Below are 27,500 nucleotides of genomic sequence, written 5' to 3'. Positions count from 1 at the left end.
CTTGACATGGAAAGGTGCATGTTAGGGTGCCTTTGCATGCTCTCGTTCGAATTAGTGATGTCTCCGTGTAACTGTATACGTGACGGTCTCCATCCTTCCGTGTGCATCCGCATCAATTGTTGTCAGTGTTGTTTTGTGTTCTGTGTTTGTGGTAGGCGGAGTAGAGTTGGCTATCCCTTCAATTTAAATTTATTTTCTAAGTACCACCGTTTTCGATTCAACTTCACCGGATATTGGCCGGAGCCGGAGCCGGGGCCGGGGCCGAACTTCGGTGCATCCCTACTATTAACGTCTACCAGAATATAATGTTGAATAATTCGTATTACTGCTTTCTGGCGTATGTCGAATGATAAATCGTGAACATTTAATTAAATTTTTTAAGAACTGGTTTTTTAAGGTTCATCAAACATGAGTCTTAAAACATTATTTGTTACTGTTTAGTATTTTTAGTGTTATTAAGTGCTTTTCAATATGCAATACTTTAAAAAATAAAACAAACAAACACTGCAATAGACCACCGACACTCAACTGAAGCTCTCTTGCCAGTTGTTAGTGTGATGTGCAAAAAAAGTAAACATACTTTCACGTATAAATGAACAAAAACTGCAAAAAATATATTTACCTACTTGTCGAATGATAAATCTGAATCAATCATCATTATAACTCATCTTCGTCATCATTATAGTCACTTTCCTCATAGTTACAATCACTTTCTAAAAAGTTATACTCACTTTCATCATCATTTAACTTTCTTCATTATCATTTCGCACATATTCATCATAATTTACATGCATCTTTATCATCCTTACAATCATTTTCATCCTATACCCACCTAGTTAACCATCATCTTATTTATCATTATTATAACTCACCTTCGTCATTATAACAATCATTTTTATCACCATTTTTGGACATCACAACACTGATATTATTATAATTTCACTCAACTTAATCATCATTTCACTCATCTTAATCCTAGTTTCACTTATCTTAATCATAGTTTCATTCATCTTAATCATAGTTTCACTCATCTTAATCATAGTTTCACTCATCATATTCATCATTTCACTCATCTTACTCATCATCTTCATTCATAGCATTATCCTTAGCACTATTATCACTAACAACAAGATGCAGTATCGTTATTATCATCAACCTTATTGATTCTCAGTATCAAACACTTTTGAGATTTTTAACATTTTTATGAAAATGACATAAGATTTACAGACTAAATAAAAACATTTGACTGAGCCATGTTCTGATCATGGTGAACGCATGAAAAGCCAAGCAGCCATATTTAGATATGGAATTAATTGCCTGAAAACTAGTAAAAAATTATTATTATTTGTAGTTTTTAAATATTTTTGGTTATTTAGTTTGATGTGTCTTGTTAATACGAGCAATAAATTTTTTTATATTTTTTCTAAATACCGCAGCACGATTTGTCTGTATGATTGTATGTGTGTTGTATGTATTATGAAAAAATATAAATAAAGATGCATGTATTTGTGCTACACGCTACTTGCACACACTCCTTTCAGACGCATTAAAACTGCGGCTACATGTTGCAATCATCGTGCTCTGCTTACGTGAACACGTTTGTTATGTTTATCCTGAATAATTCAAAGATTATTCTCTCTGAAAGTAAAAGAAACTGATTGCATAATAAAAATGCAACCAACATTAGGAGAACAATGAAGGATGTTCCTGATTGGCTGCAAGCTGCTGCTGAGACCCCCTACGTTTCTGAATTTTTAATGCTTTAAAAGTTACTTCGTTTGATTTTTCTTGAAAACATTCAAACCAGAGTGTGTAAAACAAGCGAGCGATAACACGTAGCGTGATCACTACAAAACTGACTTATAAAAACAAAACACTAAAACCATCTGAATGACCCGTTAAAGAAACCATGACGTCATATCAAAATAGCGCAAACACGTGACCGGAAATTCAACAACATAACGTCATCAACTCGCCACCATTAATCGGCCATTCTGGCATCCGGTCGTAAGAAAACAATCCGGCCAATTCATGCGAGATTATCGACGCGTGAAGTCCTCGTAAAATGTCAACAATGGATTTCTCATCACTTTGTCTCGCTCCTCGATTTTCCATCATTTTCCTGCATTTATTGGGTTTTCCCTTTCCTTCGCTGTTTCTTCTATAATATTATTGCTTCATTAAATTTTTCATACCATTTCAATTCTACTGTTTAAAAATGTTATTTTATAGTAAGAAAATTTTGAACGCAAAAATTCAGCAGAAGAATGAATGGTAGTGTTTCATGAATCTTTTTGTTTGGTTATGAAATATTCAACACCGATGAATGCTTCTTCATCTTACAACCAACGATGCTACCTACATGTGCTGTGCATGTACTGTTTGTTTAAAATTTAGTAATTTCAAAGTTAGTAACTTAATTTCATTACGTTTTTATTTTTCAACCTTTCATTTAAATTAATTTTTTTTAAATTTTCATCCTACGTTTTCGTCGATATATTTTTTTTGCTTCAGTTATTTTTCTTACTTGATTGTTTAAATAGCGTCTTTTGTTGTTTTTAAAAGAGGTGAAGTTATCATTTTCATTATCAATATATTTTCCCGGTTCAACTAAATTGTTTGCACAAAGATGTAGCACTTAAACTGCAATGTCAATAAGCCACAATCATACGAATCAGGCGACAAACTTTTTCAGATTTTAGGTCTCAATGAAGCAATTTTTTTAAATTAAAAAGTTCTCTTGTTGGAGGAAACATTGACTAAACCAAGTCATTTGATTATTTGATCGCTACATGTGGCAAATGACGACAAAGTTGTGAACAGAATTCTATTTATCAAACATTTGGGAGCAAATCAGTTCATGCATATATTTAACGGAATTGCTGTTTTGACAACAATCCTTAGGCGTTTGGTGAAAATGAAACATACGTCGTCAAATTTTATTACATCCGCAGACATATTTAGCTGTTTGAATCAAATTAACTTGTAGCAGGGCAATACTTTTGCTAGACAAATGATAAATTTAAGAGGTACAAATCAATCAATCAATGAAATTTATGTTTGTTTTAATTTGCTCCTATACGTTATGTACACACACACGAACGAACGCATGTACAAAATGACACGCACGCAAGCACATATGTACATGCACATTTTTAGTTCAAATAACAATTCTTCAGTTCGATTTTTATTCAGCTTTTATAAATTGTAATATTATTAATTAAGAACAATTTTTTCTTGCAAAACGCGAAAATAGTTCGCGAAAGAAAACAACGTTGTAATGATATTAGTAAAAGTTGTTGAATTATTCGAATGCCTCGCTTTGGAGATCAAGTATGCCTGCAGAATATAAAAATATACAAAAAGAAGATAGTATAAATAAGATTTGTGTGCATTGGCTAATAAAATTAAAACCAAAATATGAATCACTCTTCGTACGTTACATGCAAGCATTATGCATAATTCATTGAAAAGTCTTGGATGTGTCTTTTTGCTTTTTGTATTATTCTACATCACGAAAATTTTTTTTAACAATTTATATTCTGAAGTAGCATAATTTTGAACACAAAAATTTTTGCAACTTTCTTCGTAAAAATTTTGAATTTTGTCCTTTAAATTTATTTTAGAAAATTATAAAACACATAAAAACAATTTTAATGGAAACATGTGTGTTTGTGTGTCGAAGAGCAGTAAAAAGTCTTCACTGCTGCTGTTTTTTAATTATGACTCTAGAGCACTCCTTTATACTACTACATTTTTAATCAACGAAACATTAAAAATCTTAGTAAATAGATATTTTTAAATATTTGAAAGTTTTATCAACTCATAAATTGATAATTTTCATTTAAAATTACAAGATTGATCGATTTTTTTTCCATTTCATGTAGTACCTTCAAAAAGTTATGCAAATTTTAAAATGTAATTTTTAGATGCTAATAAACAGAGATAAGTCATAAACTTTGATGGAGTTTTGACGTCAATTTGCTTCTTGATGAACTCGTTAAAATTTCACTCCCAACCCCCCCTACAAGTAGCAGACATAAACATTATTTAAGTGTAACTGTATGATAAGATGCTTGCAAATAATTTATTTACGTTACTCTAGTGATTTGTTTGTATTTCAGAACCGTCTTCAATTCAGTAATTGACAATAATTATTTGCTATAATATTTTATTGTGTAAATTTAAGTTAGCTGAAACTGTAAAATAAATAAGATAAAGTTACAAAATTATTTAATATTTTTTGTACAAAAATTTGGTACGAGTTGATAAAATGTAAGAGTACAACAATGTCTGTTTTAATTAGAAAGAACTCACGTTCCTGAAACATGTACCACGCTTGTTTGTACTTGTTATAAATGTACTTCTTACCGCATACTGTTGAACTTGTCTCAATTGACTCAACTATCAATAAGTCTATCTAGGTTTACAATAGCGTTTCATTTATCACGACTTATGGCAATATAGTTTAAACTAAAGATAGGTAAGCAAATTGTATTTTACGACTTATAAATCAACTAATTCAATAATACTTTACCAAACAAGCAAAATTCCTACTTTATTAAAGACATGCCTGGTTTGTTTTCACTAAAAAATACTTAACTCTTTAAAAGTCTGAAATTATAAATAGTATATAAAAAGAAGATCGTTTATTTGGATGAAGTGATTCAAAAGGCAGCATTCTCTAATGAATGTGAAGTTGCAGTGGTTTTTTATTGCACTGACGGGCAGACATGGAGACAAGCAGAAGAACAACATCGACGAATTGCTTCATATCCTACCAATGCAATACATCAGTGGAGAACATCAAGATACAATTGAATAATATGAAGGACTCTACCGTATCTCCTCTTATCTCTTCTATTGTAAATCATGCATGCTTGTGAGTAATTAACATCGTATTTGTTTGTTTTTATTTCGCCTATAGTTGTTGAATTAACAAACAAAAAATGCATTTTCTCATGAGATTTAGAATCCGAAGTTAACGTTGAACTGAAAACTTACAACAAAAATTAAGACAGTGCTGGAAACGTTTTTATTAACTGATGTTTCGATCGGGGTATTTCTAATGCATTGTGTAGGACATGAGAAAATTAGATTGACCCATAAAGCATGTTTGCTGGCCGGTACAATTTGCTTTCTGCTTCTAAGACCTTCACACTTGTTAGTCTTCATTCCCCATTTAGCCATTCTTTTTGGTTTTTGTCGGGATTAAGTTTTCATGAACAAATGAAAGCATGAACACACACAACCACACAAATACACAGACACGTACATATAATCCAAACAACAGTGTTTTAATTGACATTAAAGAACAAAAGGTACATTTCATTTTTACAAACAAATGAAAGTGCCTGTAGATGCAGAGATATGTGTGTGTGTGTGTGTGTGTTGGTAATAAATTCAATTGTGATTCTGTTGACGCATGTTTTGGTGATTTTCATTTTCTAAAAATCTAGGTTCATACATGCATGAAATTCTACACGGAGAGGAAGTGAAAATATTTTCCAATGTAATACTGTTTTTACATATTTATACAGTAACGGTTATGAGGTATAAAAAGTGTTGAGTGATGCAGTGCTGCTGACCCGGAGACAGCCAAGCCCCATAAATAAACTCCCCACATAACTATCCTACTTGCTCGTGCACTCTAATATAAGTCATCTGATCGCTTCAGATATCTCTAGGCTTCATGCCTGCCTTCCTATATAACGTATATGTGTGTATGTATGTATGTGTGTGTGTATGTATGTTGGCATCTATGTGGCGTATTTATGGTGTCAACTCGTTTGTTTTTGGTATTTGATGTGTATATTTGTTTAATGGAGGATGCTGACGGCTTTTTGGAGGGTTTGTTTGCGTGATTGTTTATTTGTTTGTCTGTTTAGTTGTGTGTTTGTTTATTTGTTTGTTAAGTTGTGTGTTTGTTTAATTGGTTGTGTGTTTTTTTGTTCGCTTGTTGAAACGATTATTAAGGCAATAAGTTAACGGGTTTGTAACAGTTTTAAAACTCTCAACAAACAAACAAATTGTTGCTCCTTAACCATTTCAATAAAACAAGACACCCGTTAAAATGCCACAAAAACTTTTAAGTCAGTTGAACCACATTTATTTTTATTTTAAACTTTCAAACAAATTTCCTTCAAAGCAGAATAATGAAACGATTTATAAAAAAGAATATAACGTTACTTCAGTATATAAGATTATATGCATCTATCGTCCAGGTCAGATCTCTGGTTTTGCAAATTTAATATTCGTCTGTTCATTTCGATTGTGTGAGAGTACACACACACATACATACACACACGCTGTGGTTTTGTTGCTCGTCACAATGTGCGACTAAATATTTTGTGAAATATCGCTTACAAACTTTCATGGAATTTAATCAATCAATTTTCTCGTCAGAAAAAAATTTAATCAGCTTTGTTAGCGCATCTAATGTTTGCACCAAACTGATTTATTTAGCTACTTTCAATATTTGATTTACGAAGGTAGGTTTTTATCGTAAAATTAACTAAGAAGATAATTTCTACCGATTTCTTCTGACTGTGTATTTGACAACAAATTTAACTCTTAAAGATAATATGTATATGTTTATATAATTTATTTTTTTTAATAAAGTAATCCATTTATTTCATCAATTTTAGTTTGTATTCATAAGTTGTGTATACTTCATATTTCATTATTTGTTGGCTCCATCGTTTATTCCAATTAGGTTCGTGCTTCAATTATTTCCGTTACTCATTGGGTTTCTCAGTCAACCTAGATTCAATAATGAGTGTAAATTAAACATTTTTTTAATTTTATCCAATAATTACATTTAAATCTCACAAATAAATAAAAAAAACAGCTGATTAATCGTGTGTCCATTTCGTTTGTTCACTAAATTTATCGACAACAAATATTGAAGTTTTTGGGTCTGTAATTTTATTTTCTGATTTCTTTATCTCAACAAATGAACAAATAAATAAATACATTAACTTATTAATTGGTATGTATTTTTAAATTAGTCTAACAGAATTTGAAATTGTAAAATTCCCTGAGAAGATTTAATATAAAAGAGCTGCCGACCACCAGACAATTCAATTGACGGTGATGCAATTCTTCTATTTATCTCGAAAATCCTAATTTATTTTTATTTTAAACTTTTGAACACATTTTCTCACTTTTTTTCCTAATAAATGTTAAAATTACGTAACATTATTTCAATATTTTCGAACAAAAAATTCAACTTGGAAAATTTTAAAAATGAGCCCAACCAGCAAAATTTAAGATGGTTGCTAATGAGAAAAAGTTGTAGAGGAGCAATAAAAAGAGCAATAAGCAAGATGAGCCTACCAACACATTGCACAAGTATTTACAACTCCTACATTCCAGTCCAACAATGACTATTTTTCTAGACTCCCCTACTAATTTTTTTCAACATAACAATGAAAATTAATTCAAATTACTTCTGATAGATAAAAATAATGTAAAAACTGAACCTAACTAGATAGAATGTCGCAGAAGAAATCAACAAAAATTTAATGCCCCTACCTAAGACGTAGAGCGCAAATTGAAGAGACGGTGAAGATAATATAAAAAGAACTAATGAGGAAGATAATTTTGTGGGAAGACTCTGCAACAACAATATACCACCGATGCCCCATGATAATTTACTGGCCAAACAAACATTCCAACATTTGCCGTTGCTAGCTGCTTATTATTGAACTTGTTTATGTTGTGTTTGGTCATGTTAGTTATCTTGTTGCAGTGAGTATACCATTGTTGTTGCGTTTGTTTATGTTGTTTGTTCATTTTGTTGTTTATCCTTTTGTGCATCGTGTTGTTGTAATTCTGTTGCACTTGCTTATGTTGCTTGTACCATTACTCTTGCTTATGGTGGTTATTTCTCAGTCGTTGTTAGTAACTTTTTGCTGTAGTTGTTTTGCTGTGGATGTTGTTGTTGTTTTATTGTATGTAATCCAAATTTTATTGACTGGTTTGCTCTTGGCTATATCGAGGAGATTAGCATTAAGTTCATCGTTTTTGTCTGAATGTAATTTCTGTTTAATTTAACAACAGGAGTAGTAACGGAAAAAGTGGAAACGTAATGACACTGCTGATGGTTATGATTGTGTTAGGAAATAAAAAAAGATTGTAAATAATGATAATGATGATTACGTTGAGAATTGTAATTTTAACGACGGTAGTAATGGAGGCAGTTTGTTCTTTGGCGAATTGTATGATGGTGTCAGGTTTATTTGCTAGCCAACTTGTTTTGAAACGTTGAATGATTTGGCAGCATTATAATATTTCAAATTCATTTTTACATAATCAATGCCACTGCCTCATATGACGATGACGACGACAATGATAATGACAATGACTTTGATGATGATATTGTTATTGAGGATGACGACGATGATGATGAAGAAGAAGTTGATATTGATAGAGATGTTTATATAACAATGTCAAAATATTGACTTTAAATTTTGTTCTAGCCGAGATAGATTTAGATTAAAAAAGAATAAATATTCCGTGGCACTGAATAAACATCACGATTTTCCGTTTTGAAAAAATAAATTAATTTGCACTGGCCTACACATTGAAATCTGTTGATACGCTAACGTAAACTTCTTCAAATACATCCAGTCAGAATTGTTTATGTTAATTGTATTTTCATTTTTTAGTAGCAGTGTTACGTGTAAATTGAGCTTAAACAATGAAACTTGAATGATGGTTCTTATGGTTTTACCTGCAAGATTAATAGTAAGTTTTAATTAACAACCTCTGTTGCATAATCTAAAAATATATCCTCAAACAAGCAAGCAAGTAAATAAATGATTTGCCATTCATTAAGTGGTCGGTCAATTTGTTTGCGTGCTGATCATCTTGACGTCATAAGCAAAGTGAATTTGAATATGACGTTTATATTGATGGCGCTCATATTGATGACGTTTATATTGGGAGATGAGAGAGGAGGCTTGGAAAAGGTCGTGTTCTACTTTTTTTTGACTCGTGTTTGTGCTCTCGACGTTTTATGCCGATCATTATTTTTCATCAATTTTCTATTTATTATTCAAGATGTTTCCGTCGAATCCTTCTATTGATTTCGTGTTTTCTCTGAGTTTTTTATTGTTTTTTTTTTCTGTCATTCTGATCAGATGATATTGCTTTATTTTTGTTTCATGTATTTTGATTTTGATTTGTTATGGTTATGGCATAACCGGTTTATTGCATGTTATTTCATTGCAACATTATAAATATATGAAGTTATGGGAGTTAGATGAAACTTTACTTTTAAAGTTTCTAACACTGTGTTCAATAATGTTTTTCAAAAACTGATTTGTATATCTCAATTAATAACCATATAAAAATGTAGTTGTACATTTATTTTCAGTAAACTTAAACTGTTGGCTCAAAGCATCCATTTTTATTTATTCTTATTTTGTTAGGTGGTTAATTGAAGTCTATGAATTTTTTTAATTCATCCGTAAATTTGTTGTTCCTATTGACACAGAAAATTTTGTACAACGTATGATCTGCCCACTCCTGTTAAAATTGTTTTTGAAATATTTGTTTGCATAATTTCAGCATTCGTACCGAACACCTAGACACGAACAAGTCGAAGAATGCGTGATGAACACGCTGAATAAACTGAATTATTAATTACTCTCTTCATAATTAATTAACTAACCAATTAAATTTGATTTATGACTTGATGAGATTATGATCTAGTATTTCATGATTTGAACATAAACGCAAAAAGGCAACATTTTGAAAAACAAATGGACAGGTACGTTGTTAAAATAAAATTTTGGATAATTTAACTTTAAAAAAATTCTTTTGAATAATTTCATAAAAAAAAATTGTAAATTTTTAATGAGCTTTGAAAAAAATGACTAACTACAAATTTTATATTTACGATGTAAAATGTACAAACATGTGTTATATATTTGGTTTCATTTGTTACACATTATTAAATGACTCAAACATCTTATACCAGAGGTGGGCAAACTTCGGTTCGCGAGTCCTTGTTCGTCCAAATAAAGCTTGTTTCCCCGGGGTCAAAAAAATTTGGTATTTAAGTATTTATGCGTCATTTCAATGGCAAAATAGTTCTCAATGCTGCTCTCACAGCAAAACATTTGCCCTTCTCTGTCTTATACCAATGAATCAAATAGACTACGTAAATATTTTTAAATGCAAAAATAAATTTAAATGGATATTTTTAGAAAGATAGAACTAGAATTTTAATATAAAATTTACAGAGTTTGTAGTAGTACGTAAAATTTTCTTTCTTTTAACCTTATCTTCATTTAAAATAGCAAAAAAAAATATATTGACACTGCTGCTATAGAGAACTGCTGCAAAAATTTTGCAACATGATTCCGGGAGGCAAAAAATATTCACGAGATAAAAGGACGAAGCAGGTCTGCCAAAAACAATTAAGATAGTTTGCCTGCGCAGTGGTCCTTATGTGGACGTTTCAACGTCTCGCACTAAATATTTTCAAAAGTAAACTTTCGTATTTCTGAAAAATATTATCCAATTAATCGATTTCAATTTATAATAAATTTGATTTAAAACATTAAATAAATATTATATTAATTTTGTAATCATTTCATGACAGCTTTATTTGGCTTCATTAGAACTTGAATGATAAACAACTTAATCAAAAGTTATAAAATTTATGTATGAAAGTTAATTTATTCAAATGTTAATAAGAATTGAAAGTTTTCAACCTAAATTATGTGCTGTAAATTATGTTTTATAATATATTTAATCAATTTCTATTTAAAAAAAAGAGTAAATCAAATTTAGAGAAAAAAATTTAAATTGAAAAAACGCACAAAAAGCGAATGAAATTGTTAACGGAGCTACAGAGCTGCAATCATGATTCAATGATAATGAGTTGTCGTTTTTGAGTCATTGTTGTTGTTATTTAGGAGTGTTGTTGTTTTTTACTTTTATTTCATTGTTTAAGAATTTTGATTTTGTTGTTGTTGTTGCTGCTGCTGTTGTTATTGTTGTTGTTTTTTAGATTTTTGTTGTTGTTGTCCTTTATGATTTTGTTGTTGTTACTTTTATTTAAAAATGGTTGTTACTGGTTGTTGAAATGATGACAGGAACTGATGTTGTTGTTGATGACGAAGATGTTCTTCTTTCTTGAAGAAGTCATAGATTTTTGCTCTTAAAATTTATTAGCAACCAGCAACCAAGTAAGTGATAAACATTTTTCTAAATAATTTTTGAAATAGTTACACGTGTGATTCTCTCTATATGGTTTTAATCTGGCAGAGTGAAAAAAAACTTTCTAATGTTCTGAACTTTTTCTAATAAAAAAAAATTAATTTATAATAAAAAATAATAATAACAGTAATAGAAATAAAATTTGTAATAATAATTATTATTATTATAACAAAAATCTTGACTAATGAATGCTTGTTGCTCTTATAATATAATATAAGACTTATATAAAGTTAGTATGTACGGTCAGAATAACATAGCTGGTATGTGTTAATGAATGTTGTAAGATGCTTTTGTAATCTTAGTCTGGCAGAGTTTGATCTTCTTTACAGAATAAAAATAAAACCTCATCCAAAAACTATTGAAATTTAAAAACCAAATGAAGTTAAAGGCCATGAATATGTTACTAATAACAGTTTTTATAAAAATATGCTGCTGATTCAACAATGGACAGAACGTTGTGAAGAACGTTAAATGTAATTCGATAAAAATAATTTTTGTAGTAAAATTAAAAATTCTTTATAATAATGTCTGCATTAATCTCGCTTGAAAGAAAATTATTTTTAAACTTGATGAATAGGGCATGTTTACATAAGTTGTTTTTACATTATATAGATGGCAGAATGTTTTTAAATCAATAGAAAATCTGAGTGTCAATTTTTTCTGTTTGTCCTATGTTAAGATTGAAAAACTTGGCAATTAAATTTTTGTTTTGCTTGCGATTGATGCATCGGTCTTCGGAATAGGACTTATGCTAAATCAACGTGGGTTGGACGTTTACGAATAGGCCTATATCAACAAATATTCCTGATTTATTACAATTTCTTCTTTCTCTTACTTTCTCTCTATCTCTCTCTCTCTCTTTCTTTATTCTTTTTTAATTGCTGTTTCGCACTATATTTTATGTTGCAGATGTTTTTCAATGGAACTTGCCTTTTTAAATTTTGTGAACAATGCCAAAATATTTATCCGTTAGATTTATGACACACCTCAAATTTATTTATAGCCAACTTGCTTTTTTTATCTAAAATAGAACAATAAAATTCCATCTGAAAAATTAAACAATTCCATGCATTATTGGCAATAATTTTTAAACTCCGATAAAAACTTGGCATAATCTAGTTTTATTTAACATTGATTATTATAAATGTTGATTATTCACTTCTTTCGAATCCTCAAACATTTTTATTAAAAAAAATTAACCAAAACTGGCAAAAAATAGTAAGAAACCAAAAGAGACATATCAAAATGAAATGACAAAAAGATGAAGTAAAAAAGAAAGAGATGAAGATATAAAGAAGCAAGCAGTGACAGAGCGATGAACAAAGAAGTAAATGAGGCGTACATGCAGATTAATGAATCATCAAATGAATGCTATGTCTCAACATTCTTTTTTACCGCTTTTTCCATCTTTTTTGCGTAAATATAGCAAATGCTTATGACATCAAACTAATGACATACACATGTCATCAGTGACATCTATTGGTAACATCTCTATTACCTTATGAGGCAGTTGAGTTCGATATATGTTGATTCTGTTGTATCTTAAATGATACACAGATACCAAACCATGGCAACAACAAATTTATTTGCACGTATAAAATCATGCCGAAAAGCAAAATTCACAATTGGAGTGAATAATTTTCTCATAATTCACGAATAATTTGTATTAATGACGTGAAAGGAGCACATCTTCAGTTGCTAGGAATGAAAAAAAGTTTAATTACTCTAAGTCATGGAGTATATTTGTCTTACTACTGCTTCTAATGAAAGAGATTTTTTATTTTCTCAAATTTTTTAACACTTTGTGAAAAAGTTCTAAATATATTGGATGGAGTTTCAAAAATAAATTTTTAACAACAAGCTCAATTGACCAGGTAAAATAAAGCAAGACATTAAATCGGTTGAAATGTTAACTTGTTGAAAACATAAGAAAACATTTGTTGAAAATTTGTAACAGATTTATTACAATTTTAATTTGCGCTATGGTTGAACATTATATCAAGGTAGTAGTGACTGTTAATTTTAAATAAAATAACTTCAAAATTAGTGGTAACAAATATTAAATAAAATGAAAAATTCTGCTATAATAAATTGAGTAAAAGATTATGAATTTTAAACATTATCACTTATTCGTTAAATTGTAAGTTTCGCTCAGGTCAACTCATCCATACGTTTTGCATACTCACACAAAAAGTTTCAATTTCACTATGTATATTCGTTCACAAACTAATTTTACTAAAGCATTTGCTCCCAACAATGTTGTTTTAAAAAAGCAACAAAAATAAAAAAGTATTTCTTGAAAAAACCAAATAGATGAGACTGAAAATAAAAACAAAGTTGAATGAGTCACTAAAAGCTTTTCATAAATTTTGAAAGTTTTCAACTTCAAAGTGAAGTCTCATGCAGAATCTCATTAAAACAAAAAAAAAAGAAGAAATTTCTGAAATGTAATGGAGAGCACAACATATAACATGCCATCCAACTATCAAGTTGTAAATTCAAATTATTCCAACGATTTTAACCTCCACTAAGTTAAATAAGTTCTCTCAAAAATTTCTACCGAAATATTTGTAATATTCTTACAAGAAAGCTAACAAAAATGCAAAATTAATTATTAAATGGCCTAAATTTTTGGCTTACGTGATTAAGCTAGTCCGTCCACAGTTACTTCAGCGTAGTTGTCCAAGCGTGTGGACTTCAGGAATATACAAGTTATGAAAAAAAATTTTCTTCAAATGCAAATTTTAAACTATTCTTCATAACTTAAAAAAACTAACTTGTTATGTTTGTTAGAAAAATTTTTTTTTAATTTTATCTTGGTAAAACTTCTGATAACCTCAAAATAAATTCACTCTCAAATAACTTTTCAAGCAGCTGGCGTTTACTGAAATAGATGCAAGCATTTATCATTCATTGTTGCACCGCGTGGGTTGGTTTAAGTTAAAATGGCTGAATATTCTTCCATTTATCTTAATTTCTTACGCCCACATTATTTTTGGTTTGACTAGGCAAAAAAATGTCGGTATGTCATATGAATTGTTATTGTTTTTTTTGGTTTGAGTATCAATGAAAAATATTTAATTGCTTTTATTCAACTGGCTAAAACTCAAATTTATTTAAATTGGTTGTTCATATTTTAGCTTTTAGTTATCAATTGTCGTTATAACAGAACAATTTTAAAGGTTTGAATTTCCTTGTAGATTAATGATAGGAACAAATTATTTGATATTTGATAAAATTTTATAAAAGTTGATATAACTTGATGAAACTTTCTTTTCTTTCCAATCTGTTAATTATGATTCAACATAAGTACTTCAAAGCTCTCTACTAATGTTTGGTATTCTTTAATAAAAAGGTAATTTTACAATTTTTGTAGAAAATATTTAGATAGAATGTAAATGTAATTTATTTTTTTATATTTCAAACATAAAACTTGCATCATTAAAAATCGACAACTCCACAAAAATAACCAATAACACCTTAAACAGTTTTCAACTTGACCTTAGCAGTCTGAAATGTTTTTATCTGCATCATGTAGAAAACAAAAACAACACTGGCTTCAAACTCTACGTTGAACATTTTAAAAATTGATTGGTGTAAACTTTAATCGGTATTCAACTTTCAAAAATAAAATCACCCTTCCAGATTCAACAATGATGCATCAGAGCTATTTCTCATATTTCTCAGAGCTATATGTCTGTATGTATTATAAACCTGACACCGTCTCAACCTTACCTCGTTGTCTGCTCCTCTCAAAAATTGACTTTCGCAAATTTTTGCCGAGCCTCAAATTTGAAATAGTTTGACACCTAAACTTAAAAATATAAAATCTCAGTCTGTTTTTAAGACACAAACTCAAAACATTTTGTTTGAAAATGAAGACTTAAGGTGCCTCTGAGACAGTTGTGCGTTTGGCACTCAACTCTTATTGCTTTTACTATTATTATAACTCCTGTAAATACTATTATTATTGCAGTGCTGGTTAACCACGTGATTATCATTGTTTTGCACAACAAGCCTAAGATGCCACAATTGAAAACAAACACGTTTCTATTTAATTTGACGCATACGATGGTAAAACAAATTTTATTTATAACTCAGTGCAATAAAACATTTATGCCAACAAATTCTCAAACGAATTCAAATAATTGCAAACTAGAGAACAACGCATTTAAAAGTGAACAAAGGCTTCCTAAACATTTTTTAATTCCATCCAACCCACAACAACATAACAACAACAATACCCACCATATCAACAACAACACAACACAACTGCAACAAAAAGATAACAATGTCAGCGCTAAATGTGATTTTAACAAAACAAAGAGCAATAAAAAGAGATGCATGGGTTGATATTGTTAAGAAATGTCTCCATGAACTGCAAGTGGAACAATAGAGCGGCATTCTTTGTTGTCGCCGGTCTCAGCTCATCATCATCGTTGTCTGTTGGCGCAACATTTTGGCGTTCTTATAATAAAGTACACTCATGTGCTCACTATTATTACATGTAACATAATTATATACAAATATATTACATTCAAGAGTTGGTTCATTCGAGTTCTTTCAAAATTTTTATACCAACTCGTGTATAATTAATTGAAAATTTTATTAACGGTTTAATGGGTTCAGACAAGGAAATGTTTCATGGTTTTTTTTATCTACCCCCATTCTATTATTTTATTCATTCTATGTTTTCTAATGTATGGGTAACATTAATGAAAAAACATCAAACAGAATTCCTTCCATACAATTTTTAAAAATGAATGTTTTTAGATTGAATAAGATTTATAAACTCCTGCAAAAACAACCAATTTTTACAAAATTATACACATGTATTTATTTACATTCATTTATTTTCAGGTTTATTTATTTATAATAGTAAAATTATTCAACAAATGCTTTTATACAAACAGCAATACATGACCTGTTAATGTCGTTTTTTACGAAAATGCGAATTACAGATGGCAGATTATACAACAGCATTAATATAAAATAGAACAACCGGCCGTTTCTATGTTTGATATCCGACTTTAACAAATCCACGTCTCTCATATTATCCCATTCCTTCATATCCTTCATATTATCCCACTCCATCATCAACTGCACACCTGATGCAAGATTTCCGGACGACTCATAATTAGTTTTGAACGTTTGCCACTAAATGATGGTGATGTTTTTTGGTGTTGTTATGGTTTTGGGGATGCCTTGTTGTTGATGTTTTGTTGTTGATGTTTTATCGAGTTGATGTTTTGTTTGTGATGTTTCATCAAGTTTTGTTTATGATATACCATTATTTTAATTTATATTTTGTAGCTAAAACAGCAATATGCAATAAATTTATTTTTTTTAAAAGTACAGACAAATCTTTTTTGAATGCTTATATTTACGCTACACTAGAATACATCATTTTGAAAAAAATTATGAAAAAAATTCTAAAGTTATTTAGGATATCTTCTTATTAAAATCAGCAGTTTATAAAAAATGTTCTGAATTGATTGAGCTTGTAAGTTTTTATATTTTGAGAGATTGAGATGTTGAGTTAATTTATTTCTTTTTATCAAGGCTCCAAATGAACTTGGATTTTTAAACTAATATTGTTTAGATTAGTTAGCCTGTGTGTGTTGTATTCAAAATAGTGAAACTTTGTTTATATAAATACTGTATATTTCATAGAAAATATGTTACTTGGAATATTGAAAAAATTATGAACTATTTGATGTTTTCTACGAAAATTTTTTAAACACCTCTTATTTTTCAATTAAACGTTTATAATATTTATGAATTGTTTGAACTTTTTTTGTATAATACGGTATATTCTAATAGAATTTTATTGAGTCATTCCAACACGCTGCCCGATTTGCAGTCGTTGGAATGTTCCTAAGTGTTGCTTACGTACGTTGTTTGTATCCCAACGTACAAGTCTTGTACAGGTTCTATTGTACGCACATAAGCGTGTTGCGTTGGAGTTATCTTATATTGGATAAGCCCGATGCGAGCGTGTAAATTGTGATGGACTGCTTCTTCTAAACGTGACCTTACAACAATTCTTGCTCTATGACCGCTAACTTTATATTATTGTTTATATAGCTGCTTCGATAATAATTTTCAAATCCAATTAATTTGACGTAACTTTAAACAAACGATAAGTAAAAATATGTGCATGATCTCAAACAGTAATTTTTAAACAAATTCGCATCGCTTTTGTAATAATAAATGTTTTATTCTAAACTATAGACTGCTTCATAAGTTAAAAATTGAACATAAAGAATTGATTCCACGAGTAAATTTTTTTAGTTTTTTTTTAAATTTATTAATTCTTTATAATTTTTATCCATCTTGTTTCATTGGCACTCGCTCAAATTGCAGATAAATGGGTACGTATGGACATTCAAATGGCTACCCACCCAAACATGAACAAACAAAGAGACACACTATGAGACAGACAATGAGACAGACGAAGAGAAAACAAAGAGACAGACAGTGAAAGAGTCATTCACCCGCGGAAACATTATGCGTCGTGTCTAAGTCCAAAGTACGTCATTTGAAAGTCTTTGAAAGGTTTTAATTAGTTTCGAAAATCCAACGCACGCTCAAAAAACATGCCGTCCAGCATTAATAGCAGAATGCCTCCACTCGACATCGTTGTTTCTTTGCATTTGCATGTATGTTCGCTTTTGTTGTCTGCTGACAATCTAATTTATACAAACAAAATCAAAATCTCTACCAATATGATCATTACATATAAATATTAGTTTTGTGAACGTAATTTAAATGAACAAAACAACAATAAAAGTTAAAACATTTATAAACTCGAAAGAATTGTGAATAACGTTTTAAAATTTGTGCTTCATCAGTTTCCTTGGTTTCCAACTGTCTCACCGCCCCACGTCCACAACTGGCAAGAATTTATAATACAAAATATATACAATACAAATACACGCACATTTGTATATAAAGGCAGAGAAAGAAAAAAAAACAAAAGTTTAAATGACTATTGATTTCTAAATAATTTTAAAAACTTTAATTACATTGAAAATATTTTAAAAAGCAAATTTTATCACAATTTTTCCAAAATTTATTTATTTGTCAATAAAAAAAGAAATTAAATGAAATAACGACATCTTCTAAATTAGAAAGAGAAATGAATTGAAATTTATTTTGATGAACACCGGCCGAGCCGTGGAGCGTGTGGACATCACGTGATGTATGACAGAGTCGAGAGTCATCTGGCAGAAATTTAATTTCACACAAAACTGCCTTCCTTCTCATTGTCATCTGCCTTCTTTGCCTTCAACATTACATTACTCGTTCGCTTCTCTATCAATTTAAAACTTCATTAATTTATTTAATCTACTAATACATTTCATGAGATAAATTTTCATTTTAGGGTGCATCAATGTTTTCACTACTTTTCGTTTTGATTATGATTTTAATTTCAACATTTTTGTTATTGAGAAAAATTCAAAAAAGTTGTTTCTCTAAAAACGTCAAAGTCGATGCAAGAAAATTATCTCAAAATTAATTTCCGTTGTCACAAATTGAATTTTCAAGCATTGCTATTAACGTGCAATGTTGTTAACACGTTGTTGTCGTCGTCTTCCGTGCCTTCATCATAAGCATAAAATGTCATTCATAGTTTAATAACAACACTTGACAAAAGGTAAATTGTATAAAAATACTTAATGTTAATCATTTAAAATATTATTTTCATCACTTGGTTATCATTTTTATAGTGGAATGAGCATAGTCAGCTGGAGCGTACTCATCATTCTTATCATCAGCAAGCATTACATTGGCATATTAGCATTAATGATGGGGTTATTGTTTCCTGTATTCCTCCTAATCCTACATTCCTGCATTATTTCTGACGATATCATTATTAGCAGTTATTGCTATTTATCGTTTCTCCTCTTTGTTTTTTAGTTCGGTGTCGCTGGTTTGATATTTGCTTCAATGTGTCGCTTTCCAATTTGTAACGGCCGCAAGTGCTCGTGGGATTGTTAATAACATTTTGGTGCTTGTTTTTGCAGATGTTCTTTATTTCGATGCTTTTTTTGTTTTTGCATTCCATGTTCATTAATGTTGGTCTTGATGTTGTTGTTGCTGTTGCTGGGGTTGTTGTTGTTGTTGTGAGAATGGTTTGTGGTTGATTATTTTGTTGTTTGAGAACTGTTCAACTTGTGATGATTCTGTTGTCTGAGTTGTTTTATAGTTATATAATACCCAATGTACCAGCCATACAGCAGTAATAAATGTATTTGCGTTGTTAGTAAGAATGGCCAATTTCGCAGCATTTATTTAATAATTCCACCGAACATGAAAAAATCATTGCAATTAATTTTAGGTTTTACACTTTTTTTTATTTCGAGAAAATTAAATTTTGATGTATGTTGGAAGCACGCTGGTGCATGCTAATGTTGAATTTTTTTTCATTAAGTTCGTTTCGTTCGCCAGGCAAAAAAACAATAAAACTTCAAAACTTCTAAAAAATGAAAAAACAACTTTTTGTTACGTTAATTATTTAATATGTCGATTTGGTTTGGCAAGTTTTGTTATATTTTAACTTCAAAATTAGCCGAATTAGCTACCAATTCTTATATTTTCCATGTTAAACTGCTAAGTTTGCTTTAAAATTATAAACAATAATAAAAATACTGAATATCCAATCTTTGTTAACACAGGAAGAAAAACAATTTTTGTTGACACTTACATTGCACGCCATAAGGTGACATATGCAGAACGTTAATTCAGCGTTGTACCACTGCTGTCAACGTTGATCATGAGTTTGATTTGAATGCAATTGCAATTTACAATTGAAAGTTACTTATTTTAATGAGTCATTAAATTGATTTCCTCTCGATTTCATTTAAATATTCAGACGTTCGCATGTTGCATTCAATCTGTTATAAACTCTTACCCTGAAATAACTCATGATGGTTTATTCCAGGATGTCGAAGTCGGTTGAGATCAGAGGTTTTTTAGGGGTCGGTTAACTCTGGTTAATTCGCGGTCCCACACTTACTGATAAATTTCCAGGCTTGCATTTGAAGGCTGTTGTTGTGGGTCGTTATAGCGTGCAGTGGTCGTTGTCGAAGTTTGCGCTGGTAGTATGGTGTCTGTTTTGCATCTACTATACAAAACAACTTGTGACGGGTTGTTGTGTTTCTTCTTGCCACATCATAAATTCTTCGTACAACCGAGATCGTTGATAACAAAGTAATGTTGTCAAATCTTACAGCCATTTTGTTTATGAGCTGCAGAGAAATCAAAGTGTGTTTCTATTTTTTAGTAAATAATTCGTTCAACAAAACGTTATATTACCAATATTATAATAAACTTCTAATCAACATATCATAACAATTTTTCTTTAAGTTAAATGCTTAGCTAATTTTTTTTTCTAATTTTATTGCTAATAAACTTTCAAAATTTTACCAAAACTTGGTTATGATTCAGCATTTCAATGCAAATGACTTTTTGAAATATTTATAAAAATATAAGAAACAAAATAATGGGATGTTTCATAACATTTTCTCTATGCAGTCTTTTATTTATTTATTGGTGTATTAATTTATTTATTATTGAAGGAACAATAGAAAAGGTATGCAGTGCAAAAATGTTGTTGCTTTAAAATTAATGTTCTCGTTTTGCGATGTTGCTGGTAAATTTGTTGTTGCATTGTTGCTTGAAGTTGTGCACAGGTGACTGTCAAGCCGCGAAGCTGAAGTCATATTTCAAGACTAGGCCTAATCAAGTAAGAGAAAGCCTCAGTTTATGAGGTTTGTGTTGTCCAGAGCGGAGAGGCACAGACGCACCAATTAGCTGTTAATCATTTTGTTTTTTCTCTCTTTTACATTTTTATGAATACGCTTGACGGTCTCGTGTTTTTGATTATTCAGTTTATTTTATTTATAGCTTTTGGAAAGTCAGTTGTTGATGTTTGTATGTTTAGTTGCAATCGCCCTATCCTTTTATGTCCTGACACTTGCAGTGTATTTAATTCACGCTAACATTTCTGACCACTAGTTTACGCAATTACTAATTCAATGTTAGTTTTTCTACATTCTGTTTCATACTTTTGTTACGTTTTTTAAATTATAAAAATGCTGATTTTTTTTCATTATTGGCTCGAATAATAAAATTGCCCAATTATTTAAGTTCGTATCGAGAAATGTTCATGAAAACATTGTAAAACTTTTTGAAAAAGTTATTGTTCAAAAAGGTTTTAAAGCAAATTATTTCGTTCAGTTAACTCAATTTAGTGGATGCTAAATTCAATTAAGTTTTTTATTGTGTTTTAGGCAGTGGTAGAGAGTGTGGTTAATGATGTGATCACACTGCCACCAAACATTCATCCAGCTTGCCTGCCTGCTTGCCTGCAACATGCAATTTCAACATCAACATCTATTCTCTACACTTTCCAATTCTTATAATGACGTAATTTTGGAAGTCGAATTTCGTTAAAATGGGAATAAAAAAATTTTAACGCCAATGGAAAAGTAGTACTAAAATAAAACGCGATTTCTTCCACTGATATGTATTTATTATTCTAAAATATTTTTGAGCAATAAAGTTCTCCAAAATGATGAACATAAAATTTTTATCGTAGTAAAGGGCAATAATTATTTGCAAGTGTTGTTGCAATGAAAGACAACAAAACACTTGCAACTATCGCATCAGACATCCTCAACTATTGATACAACAAAAACACAGCAGAAGTTAAAGAAATTTTTCTAAAACTGAATAATTTATTTCAGACGTTAGCTTTGCTATTTTGCTATTATTTCCTTAAAAATAGTAGTAATAATATTAACGAAAATATAATTTATAATTATTATTTTATAATTTATTCACCGTCATTTTATTGTTTTTAAATATGACATCAGTCAAATTTTTAATCTAATAAAGTCTCATCTACACCAACATAACATCAATAACAACAACATCAACTACAACAACAACAAAAGCAACAACAACAACAACAAAGCAACAACAACAACAACAACAACAGCAACAACAATAACAACAACAATAACAACTATTATAACAGCAATAACAAATTCACCGCCATCAAAACATTACATTAAGTGATTACATTGGTACGAAAACCTTTTAATCTGTATTTTACTTTTTACTAAGCTGTGATTATTCTAATTTCCATCACGTCACCATCATCATTAACATTCCCATAACATCTTTATCATCACCTTCACATCATAGCCATCACCATAACACTTTAATCATCCTATCATTATCATCGTAGTTATGACAGCATCGTTATTGTCATCATTGCAATATCATCATCATCATAATAGTCCTAGACATCATGAACAGCAAAAAATTTACACAGAGAGAGAGAGACACACAGAAGCGCGCACACATACAGACAAACACACACACACACACTCATACCAACACACACAACATCTGACACAGCTGAGTGATGTTTTGCGTGAATACACGGCATCGTCATTTAAAATGCGTGGTGGTGTTGTGTGGTTAATATGATTATGTTTCTGTATTAAAATCACCTTATAATAAACACTAGACACGCGTGTTGATTTGTTAGCTTATGACGACACGATGCCGGTCCGTTGGAAAGATGTCAGGTGTGATTATGTTTGCTTGGGATGGTGTTCGTAAAGACTGATGACGTTTTGATAAAGTTATTTTGTTGAGATATGGTGCAGCTATTTATGATAAACGTGTTTAGCTTTGATGATGTTATATATATATGAGTTTAGTTACAAAGTTGTGGTGATATTACCTCATTGTGGTAATGTCACTTTGTTAATATAATGTTATTTAGTTGAGGTATCGTGATAGATAAAGTTAGTTAGTTAGTTAGGTACATGTGTGTTACATCACATACACGTACATATTCAGGAGTGTCACGCTAACTATTTGATGTAATTACAACAAGTTACCAATTTCAACGTGATTGAATGATTTTTTTAAATTTTCAAATGTTAGAATTCACCTTGTTCTCTGTCTCATCTGAAAGCAGTCATGCTATATTTCAATTTCAGTGAGACACGTTCGCGTAGTGCAATGATCGCATGCGTGTAATTTAAAGTTTAAATAATGAAAAATAATTTTAAAAAATTTTCTTTTTGAAAACGTGTTTGTCAAACGGTAAAAGAAACTGTCAAGTTTTATTTTGTAGAGTTTAAAAATATGTAAATAAATAAATGGAAATAAATTTTAAAATTACTTAAATTTATCCAATGAGGTGCAGCAGACCAAAATATGTATAACCTATGTTACTTAGAAATAATCTCGCAACACTCATCTCACTCAAATTACATCATAAAACTTTAAATTCGAAAAGATTCAATTATATTCCCTTCAAAACTGTTCTCATGTTCTGTTGAGATGATATGTAACCGACTACATTGCTGGCTGGCGGGTTGGTTGGTTGTGAGTATGTGTGTGTGCATGTGTGCGTGTATGTGTGTATGTATTTGCACGATGAATTATTCTTTGATGTTGATGTTTTTGTTTATGTTTAAATTGTTCGAAAAAAAATTTTTCAGATTTTTTGATATTTTTTGTGTTCTTTGTTGTGGGCAGCCTTACATTTTCAAGATTGAAAAAAATTGGTTTGTATGTTTGAAATTATAAAAATTTGAGAATTCAAAAAGTATATGAATAGATTTCTGACTTGATGCAAGCTAACTTTTAAAAAATATTTTTGGTTCTTGCTCTTTGATGTTCTCTGATGTTCGTGTCGTAACGTTATCTTTAATGTCTGGTTTTTCATGTCAAAGTTGAAGAGAACCAAGTTTGCGACAATGCCCAATTTCAAATTTCTTTTGTTGGCTAGTTAGAACAACGCACCAAAATTTTTAGCTAGATTATTGTCTGCATTGTTTATAAATATTTATTAATAAATAAAATATTTTTTGCTTGTCATTTTAACAATTAATGAATAAGAAAACCGTCAAATGAGAATTTAGAATGTTAGCCTACTCTACGTTTAGAAGACCGGCCACTAATTCTAATTGAAATTATCTTTGATTTTTGAGCAAACACTAAATTTTTAACAATTACAATGCCACGGAGAACTGAGAAGAAAATTTCAAAAAAGTTCTCACTCAGTTTATTAAATCCACATTTTTTGTACAATTATTCAAATGAACGAAAGCGAAACTTTAAATAAGGGAGTCGGGGAAAAAAGTCGAACGCATTGTTTTGTTCTTGCAGGTGCGCTTGTCACAACAACAAATGGCAACGAATTCACTTAAGAAAATTCTCTGCACCTTGTCTCCATCGATGGCACCATCATCATCATCACTGCTGGCACAGGGAACATCATCGTTGACGTCATCATCATCCATGCAGGCTTCCTCGTCCCCACTTCCTCCTCCCCCGCCACCCAGAGCATTCCACTGGATGAAAATGGATCAACTGCTGGAAACACGTCATGACATCAACAACAACGACAGTAACAACACTATCAACATCAATAACGACAATATCAATAACACAATTGGCGACACTAACAACCCAATCAACAGAAGCAACAACAACAACAACGATAACGTCAACAGCAACTTGAATGACAACAGAAGCAACACAAACCATGAACTGACTGTTGGCGATACATCTGGCCAACATTCCAACATCAGTGACAATTTCAAAGATGTGGCTGTTACTGGTTTTGACGAGAAGAGTCCAGATGTTTGGTCACTACAATCACCTTCAAACAAAAGTCTGTTTACATTATTTTATCATTTATTTTGATTGTAACACCTTTTAATACTCTAGTTTGCATATTTTTGAATTATTTCGTGAAACTATTCCGTGGCAAAAACTTAATTATCTTTTCTTAGACCTAAATTTATCTGCTTGTTTTTGAGACTGATGTTTGGTTTACAAAACAACATCAAATTGTCAATTAAAACTACTTTCACTCAAGCATCGCTGAATAAAATGTAATGCATTTCGGCAAGAAATGTTTATTTGAATATTTTATGTCAATTCACTAAAAAGTATTTTAATTGGTATAACTTTTTAACCCATATATTTTAAAGAATGTAACCTCACATAAATGTTCACAAATATATTTGTATTCGCAAACAACAACATTTGTTTGTGGGATGAATTGTTTTCACCAATTCAGACATTAAACAAATTTGTAATGGACATATTATTCATTCACACAACAGCTCCATGTTCGTTGCAAGCAAGACATACTCGTCAAACACGGCTTCATATCTACAACACACGCTTAATTCACTTTTTAAAATAATGTTCTTTTCTTTAATAGACAAAAGAATGATGACCTTCGAAACTTTTCTGTTTGCATCCTTCCATGGTGCCGCTTTTAAATTTCTTTCATTGAACTATTTTTTTCAAAACTAATTTTTTAAATTTTAATTTCTGTGGTATAGGCGGAAAAATTCTATTTTTATGATTGATGTGATTTTTTTTTCTCTCCGACACGATGGCACAAACAAATTTGTTGGTTCCAGATTGCTGTGAAATAAATAATTCACTACCCTTGAATGATTCGGCCGACTAATAAATATTTAACATATTTAGCATGATGAATTAACATTATGCATGGTTGTTGTTGGCAGCTTCAATCCAGACAGCTGTGGATGACATTTCAACAATGAAACCACCAACAACAACGGCCGCAACAACTAAACCAACTGCAACGTCCTTCACAACCGCACAAAACTCAACAACGTCTGAAATAAAATCGACAGCAGCTCACGATTTTATCAACTCAACGATGCAGCAACCACAAAATCGGCAACAAATGGCAATGCTCAATCAATACATTCAACAAAATGATTGCACACAACAACAACAACAACAACGTGAACCATATCAACATCAACAAAAAATAATTTCTCCGTTACATTCCAAAAATCAAATGCTTAAAAGCGCCATCAGCAAATCGTCAACTATTGAAAAAAAAGTTGCTTTCAACTTAAACAACACTCCGTTAGACAATGCTGCTTCGTTTAAATTTCAAAAACAACAGCAACAACAATATCAACAACAACATAACCTACATGAACGTTCGCATAATCAATATCAAGAGCATCTACAACATCAACAACATCGTCAACAACTACAGACTCATCAACAACAACATCTTCTTCATCGTCAACAACAGCATCAACAACATCAACAACATCGGCTGTCAAAAGACGAGAGTACAGATAGATGCAAGGCAAACATAAGCAGCAACATGTCACTGAACGTCTCCGAAGAAAGCCCTAACTATATAAAAACATCACCGATTCTTCCTGACAAAATTATCAACAATCGAGAAACAACACACAGTGGTTGCAGTCATAGTGGTAGTAGTTACTGTTGCAGCAGCAGTGGTAACAGCAGTAGTGTTGGTGGCGTTGTGGCTGTCGCGAGTTGTGGTGGTGGTAGTAGTGGTAGCGACACGTGTGAAGTTGACCAGTGTTTGATTGTTTATAAAGATGAGAAACTCTCAAAAATAAAAGAAGTGTCTGTGTGATGAAAAGGAAAGTTTTTTAGTGCTGTTATTAACGTTGTATATTTTGTTAGTGTTGCTGCTACTGTTGTTGTTGTTGTTGTTGATTTTGTTGATGTATTTCTTTACTTTACTAACACAGTTTTTGTATTTTGTCATTGTGATCGATTGCTGGTTTCATTTGAAACTTGATGTTATTGTCAATCTTAATCTCTTTTGTTGTTGTTGTTATTGTTGCCCGATTCTGCTTTGATAAAGTTTGATATGCCGTTGAATTTAAATTATTTAATAGTGGTACACCGAATGTGTTTAGTGTAACAATACCAACTGGTGGTTGGTATTGTTACACTACGGTAGAAAGTTATTTGAATATGATTTTATTTTTCTAATAAGGGCTTTGTATAAAAGGTTGAAAGTTGAAAACAATAAATTCATTAATTAATTTATTTCTTTAATTTATTTTATCATGACGCAATATATAACAACATTTTAGCTACAATCGGTGATAAACTAATCATGAGGTTATTGACATTTGGTTATAAGTTTCATTTTATTTGTTTGCAATGTTTTTGGACACTTTTTATTATGAAAATCATGTTGTTGGCGATGTTGATGTTGTTGTTTTTTGTCTTTTTCAACAAATAAAAAATTATTCCATCGAAATAGTAAACGTATTAGTACCAAATCAACAAATTTTTGTTGCAAAGTGATGTCATTGAAATGTTGAAATTCTCTTCAATTTCCAATCGCCCAGCAGTTCATCTTACATCAAATTAGACTTAATTTCAAAAAATTTTCTTTT

The 27,500-nt window shown here is 30.6% G+C and overlaps 2 protein-coding genes across 2 annotated transcripts; one reads left to right on the top strand and one right to left on the bottom strand.

Moving 5' to 3' along the window:
* Positions 1 to 19,114: 19,114 nt before the first annotated feature.
* Positions 19,115 to 20,477, bottom strand: HELRODRAFT_159290 (hypothetical protein; the record flags this gene model as incomplete). Its single annotated transcript, XM_009011176.1, has 2 exons — positions 19,115 to 19,344; positions 20,258 to 20,477. 2 exons carry the CDS (start codon positions 20,475 to 20,477, stop codon positions 19,115 to 19,117), a joined length of 450 nt encoding a protein of 149 aa, XP_009009424.1.
* Positions 20,478 to 24,459: 3,982 nt separating this feature from the next.
* Positions 24,460 to 26,722, top strand: HELRODRAFT_159289 (hypothetical protein; the record flags this gene model as incomplete). The annotated part of the gene is made up of 2 exons (XM_009011175.1): positions 24,460 to 24,946; positions 25,818 to 26,722. The coding sequence occupies 2 exons, from the start codon at positions 24,460 to 24,462 to the stop codon at positions 26,720 to 26,722; spliced, it is 1,392 nt and encodes a 463-aa protein (XP_009009423.1).
* Positions 26,723 to 27,500: the final 778 nt, after the last annotated feature.

The sequence above is a fragment of the Helobdella robusta genome (genome assembly GCF_000326865.2).
Source record: "Helobdella robusta unplaced genomic scaffold HELROscaffold_1, whole genome shotgun sequence".
In the NCBI taxonomy this organism is placed as follows: domain Eukaryota; kingdom Metazoa; phylum Annelida; class Clitellata; order Rhynchobdellida; family Glossiphoniidae; genus Helobdella; species Helobdella robusta.
This window is presented reverse-complemented; position numbering and strand designations above follow the sequence as displayed.